At 40.5% G+C, this 6,000-nt stretch overlaps 1 protein-coding gene across 1 annotated transcript; it reads left to right on the forward strand.

Annotated features, from left to right (window-relative positions):
- The first annotated feature begins 1,687 nt into the window (after positions 1 to 1,687).
- LOC140139715 (uncharacterized) lies at positions 1,688 to 3,866 on the forward strand. Its single transcript, XM_072161418.1, has 2 exons — positions 1,688 to 2,230; positions 2,529 to 3,866. The coding sequence occupies exons 1-2, from the start codon at positions 1,688 to 1,690 to the stop codon at positions 3,864 to 3,866; spliced, it is 1,881 nt and encodes a 626-aa protein (XP_072017519.1).
- The last annotated feature ends 2,134 nt before the right edge of the window (positions 3,867 to 6,000 follow it).

The following is a 6,000-nucleotide window of genomic DNA, read 5'->3' on the forward strand; positions in this document are numbered from 1 at the left end:
TTCACTGAACTACGCCCTGAGGAATTTTAATGGCGTTTCTCCTCTCCATACACAGATGAACAAATACAATAGATGAAGGTCAACACGTATGACCTCCTATGTGACATGTTATATGTATTCATTTGTGCATATGAACTGCACATTTACGTTGCTAAATATTACTCATTATATATAATGACAAATATTGGTATTATGAAAATACGGTATATACTGTACATTGTATATAAAACGACTAATAGATCCTACTATCATGGCGTCAAGTAGTTGATTTTTTGCCAGTTCTAACACATTTACTGTCTATTCCCGTATAAAATCTCCCCCAACCATCAAATACACAGTAAAATCACAAAAACCTGTCTTTTCCCGTGTAAATCGACTCAACCACCAAATACTAACACATTTACTGTCATTTCCCGTATAAAATCTCCTCCAACCATCAAATACACAGTAAAAATCACAAAAACCTGTGTAACTGCCGTGTAAATCGACTCAACCACCAAATACACAGTAAAATCACAAAAACCTGTCTTTTCCCGTGTAAATCAACTCAACCACCAAATACACAGTAAAATCACAGAAATGCTGTGTACACAGAAAAACATCCTTGTATTTTTAATTCACCCCAATCCAAATTACACAAAAAAATTTCCCCTGTATTTTAACTTATCCAAAAAAAAAAAAAAATGCAGGAGGAAAAAATTCCCCTGCATTTTTTTTACCTCTTCATTTTATTCATTTAAAAAAAAAAAATATAAAAAAATAAATATAATAAAAAAATGGAATCATTCAAAAATCATTACAACGTTAAAAAAGAAATAACTCTCGAATCAAAAGTAGAAAATAACCGATTGTTCGTATTTTACAACAACCAGTGGGTTCAACTTAGTCAAAAAAATCCAAACAAATTTTACAAACCCGTAACATTGCAGAATCGATATAATGTCGGTCTATGTAAAGAGTTGGGAATTCCGACAAATAAGGGTAAAAAATATAGTTCGGCTTATTACCGGAAAAATAGAGAAGTATTATATGGCTTCAAAAAATATTATGAAAAATAAAATCCTCGCGATATTGATTTTTTTCATAATAAAAAAAAAAAAAGGGTTTAAGAAAATAAAAAATATTGTATATAATAAAAGAAGATGAGAAGAATACTAAAATTTTCATCGAACGCTGAATGGGAGCGTTTTAAAAAATCAAGAGAGAATATACGGTAAAGGGTCTACGAGTCATTGCGAAAAATGCTGGCCTGCAAGGAGATTGGAGACGCACCAGCAAAACCGATCTGATAAAATTTCTTCAAGAAAACTATGTCTTAGATCCGCTGGATGCTCCGATACCAAATATCGATGTACCCATTCTTGAACCAACGCCGTATACCACCACCCCCGTTCCACCCCAGATAGAAATAAAGCCAACGCAAGATTGGACATTCTTGGATACCCCCAAACCACCTCCCAGACGAACCAGATTTCAACGAAAGATTGCAAAGCTTTACAAACAGAAGGAAAAACCATTCGAAATTCAAGAATTTGAATCCGCGCACAATCATTTTACGACTCGGTACAAAATCGATGGACGAGCTGGCTATGTACCAAACACATTTTTAGCAGCAACTAAACAACCTTTTGTGAACCTTTTAACCAACCATCGTCAAACAAGGGTTGTGCTAGTTCTTAGCTGCATGATGGAAAAGCCGAATCTCCAAACGGGGAAACATATGACCAAAGAAGCCTTATTTACCTCCACTACGGATGTTAATCTGGAACCGACTGATCTTGATGAATTATACAATAGGTGGTCTGAAAGAATTTTGGAAAACATTGCGTCATTTCAAAACTGCGGAAGCGGATGGGTATTCAAATCGATCGTAGACTTGAGCGTTCACACAGTTACATACAAACCGATGAGTGGTTCGTCATACATTCCGACTCCAAAAGATATAGCCAAAAAGAAAGCGATCATCAATCTCAGAAATCATGACGACCAATGCTTCAAGTATTCTATCACTCGAGGCATCAATCCAGTTTACGATAATCCAAATCGGGTAGACAAAAAACTAAAAGCAAAATCCAAAGAGCTCAATTGGGAAGACATCCCCTTTCCAACCTCCCTTAAAGATATTGCCAAGTTTGAAAGGAACAATCCTACAATTTCCGTCAATGTCTTGGGATACGTCGAAAAAAATTCATCCGAGAGGTTGTACAAAAATAAAGTCTACCCGCTGAGAGTAGGTGCTAGCAATCGAAAACACGAAGTTAATCTTCTTTTAATTTCGGGCAAAAATAAGGATGGTCATGACACCCAACATTACTGCGTCATCAAGAGTATGAGCAGACTAATGGCGTCACGAGAGAGTAACAATGGTCATGCTAGATATTATTGTATGCGATGTCTCACGTCCTACATCTCCAAACAAAAATTGGTGAAACATAAAGAGCTATGTCAAAATACTGAAACCGTGAAAATTGAAATGCCTGATCCAGAGAAGGATCCATTTCAGTATTTATTTTAAACATCATTTCAAGTCTCAGAACGTCTCCTTTGTCGTGTACGCCGACTTTGAATCCTTTACGACACCGATACAAACCTGTCAACCGGAAGTTTCTCAGAAGACGACGAAATACCAAAAGCACGAACCTTCGGGCTTTTGCTACTATATCAAGTGTTTTGATGACTCGGTGTACACTCAAGAACCAGTGAAGTTCACCAAGGAATCCGAGGACCAAGATGTGGCTCAGATTTTTGTGGAAACTCTAGAGCAAAACATCAAAGAGATCCATCAACAATTCAAGTTCCAAAAGAAGATGATCTTTGGGGAGCAAGAGCGAGAGATCTTCAAAAAATCCACCCACTGCCACATCTGTAAGGATCCACTGACTCCCGATGATAAAGATAATTACAACGTCAGAGACCACTGTCACTATAAGGGAACCTTTAGAGGAGCTGCTCACAATCAGTGCAATCTTGCTTACAGGAACCCAAAGTTCTTTCCCGTGATTTTCCATAATCTAGCCGGATATGACGCTCATCTGTTCATCAAGAATCTTGCCAAGACTGAGGGAGAGATCGACTGTATTCCTTCCAACGAAGAGAAGTACATCTCATTCACCAAGAAGATATTGGTTGACACCTTTACCAATAAGGAAGGAAAAGAAGTCGATGTCAAGCGTGATCTCAGATTTATCGACAGCTTCAAATTTATGGCTGCTGGACTTGGCAAACTCGTCGAAAATTTGGATGAGTTTTCTGAATTACCAAAATTTTATCAGGATGAACAACTTCAGCTGCTCATGAGAAAAGGGGTGTATCCGTACGATCACGTCAACTCTTTGGAAAAACTCCAGGAGACTAGTCTTCCACCCAAAGACGCCTTCTACTCCAAACTCAACGAAGAACACATTTCCGATGAGGATTATGAACACGCTCAAAAGGTGTGGGATACTTTTGGAATGAAAACCATGAGGGAGTACCACGATTTGTATCTCAAGTCGGACGTTCTCCTTTTAGCCGACGTGTTCGAAAATTTCAGAAAAACCAGTCTGGAAAACTACGAACTGGATCCTTGCTGGTACTACACGGCTCCCGGATTAACCTACGATGGCATGCTAAAAACGACGTCCAAACGTCTCGAACTCCTCACGGAATACGATAAGGCTTTGTTTTTCGAAAAGAACAAGAGGGGTGGGGTTTCCACGATATCTACCAGATATGCCAAAGCCAACAACAAGTACATGGGTGACGATTACGATCCGAGCGAGCCCACCAAGCACATCGTATACATCGACGCGAACAACCTATACGGATGGGCCATGAGTCAACCGCTTCCGGTCGGTGACTTCAGTGGATGTCGACAAAAGAGCTAGACAATTGGCGCGAAATCCCGTGCACTCTTGAAGTGGATCTGGAATATTCCAAAGAGCTGCACGACCTTCACAACGACTTTCCCTAGCTCCAGAAAGACTGATCGTGAACAAAGTGGAAAAACTAATTCCGAATCTGAACGACAAGGAAAAGTACGTTATCCACCACGTGGCTCTGAAGCAGTGCTTGGAGCTTGGACTCAAACTGATCAAGGTTCACCAAGGGATAAAATACCGAGAGGAACCCTTCATGAAACCGTACATCGAGAAGAATACCAGACTTCGCAAAAATGCAAACTCGGAGTTTGAAAAGGATTTTTTCAAACTGATGAACAACGCTGCCTTTGGAAAAACGCTGGAAAACGTCAGAAATCGCGTCAATGTCCATCTTGTGAATTCGGAACACAAAGCTATCAAATTAGCCGCGAAACCCAACTACGAGCGATGCACAATCTTTGATGAAAATCTTGTAGCGATTCACATGAAGAAAATCAGACTGTACTTTAACAAGCCGATATATCTCGGAATGAGCATCCTGGATATTGCAAAGACGAAGATGTACGACTTTCACTACAATTACATCAAGAAAAGTACGGAAACAAAGCGAAGCTCTGTCTTCACGACACGGACTCGCTACTTTATGAAATCGAGACCGAAGATTTTTACGAGGATATCGCACTAGACGTGGACAGCTACTTTGACACTTCCAACTACCCAGCTGATCATCAGTCGGGAATTCCGACTGGAAAGAACAAAAAAGTTCCCGGCATGTTCAAGGACGAAGCCGGAGGAAAGCAGATAGTGGAATTTGTTGGACTGAGAGCAAAGTTGTACTCTTTCAGAATGCACGAGGGAAACGAGGAAAAGAGGGCAAAGGAGTAAAGAAAGCGGTCGTCGAAAGAAAGATTACCTTCGACGACTACAAACGCTGTCTCTTCGATGAGAAACCTCAGACGAGAACGATGAATGTGATTAGGAGTTACAAGCACGAGGTGTACACTGAAACCGTTAACAAAGTCGCGCTCGATTCCAAAGATGACAAACGAATCATACTTGAGGACAAAATTCACACACATGCACACGGTTACTGTGTTGAAAAACTTGAATAAGAAATTTTACTTCAAAACTCTGTCGGGTGGCAACTGTGTACCCTCGGGTACTATCATAAGCTCCTGTCTAACAAACGCTCTTTTTGGTGCACCTTTACTCAAATAGTACAAAATTGGATCACCCGGAGTCCTCACGATACTATCAACCGTGTAAGTTTCCAGAGACCAAATGGGATCGGTTGCGCGTCTTCTCTCACCTCCCTCCAACTCTCCGGGAGCGTACAAATACCTCAATCTCACGTTACCTGGAATTTTAATCTCATTTTCAACTTCTGTGGAGCTGAAGACATCGTTTCAATCTTTTTCTTCTTGATAGCATCAACCGGTTTCATTCCTATCAGCCGAGTCTCTTCGCTGTTCAAAGCTCTGATCACATCCGGAAGCCTACCCACCCACTCGGTAGACCTCACATTTTTCTGACCACGAGCTTCCATCAGTATTTCCTGCTAGTACTGATAGCCAAACAGTCTTTCAGCCAAAGTTCTGTTGAATCTTTCAACAATTGCCTGAGCTCTATGTTGACCAGGCAACCCTCTTCTGATATCGACTTTGTGCTTTTTCATCACTTCGTTCACTTTGCCCATGAATTCTCTTCCAGGATCGACCTGCAGAAGCTTCGGCCACTTTAAAACTCGAGAGTAAATTTTTTCAAATGCCTTAGCCACCTCCCCAGATTCCTTCAAGCTCAGAGGCTCAGCTTCCTTGTATCTGCTCGCGACATCCACCACAGTCAACGCGTACTTGTAAAGCTTTTTTCCTTTTCTCTTTCTGTCGTGAGGGAGCAACAACAAATCGGCTTGATGAACTTCATTAGGTACACTTACGTTAAATTTTGCTCTGGGAATGTACTTTGGAGGTGGTAGGTAAATTTGCCACTGAGTCTGCTTTTTCAAAAAATTTCTAGCTTTTTTTTTCGTCACTCCAACCTCTTTTGCCAGCTTGTCTATCGCAGAAACACCCTTCCAATACCCTCTCGGACTGTAGTAAACCTTAGACATTTTAGTTTCAGCCATCTTTTATTTTTAGCC

This window comes from Amphiura filiformis, chromosome 18 (assembly GCF_039555335.1).
Source record: "Amphiura filiformis chromosome 18, Afil_fr2py, whole genome shotgun sequence".
Classification (NCBI taxonomy): domain Eukaryota; kingdom Metazoa; phylum Echinodermata; class Ophiuroidea; order Amphilepidida; family Amphiuridae; genus Amphiura; species Amphiura filiformis.

What these genes read in the sequence shown, in the direction of transcription:
- LOC140139715 (XM_072161418.1), top strand. Translation starts at nt 1,688, where the DNA reads ATGGAAAAGCCGAATCTCCAAACGGGGAAACATATGACCAAAGAAGCC. An exon ending in ATAAAGTCTACCCGCTGAGA is followed by an intron (nt 2,231 to 2,528) that starts GTAGGTGCTAGC and finishes CATCATTTCAAG; the next exon opens with TCTCAGAACGTCTCCTTTGT.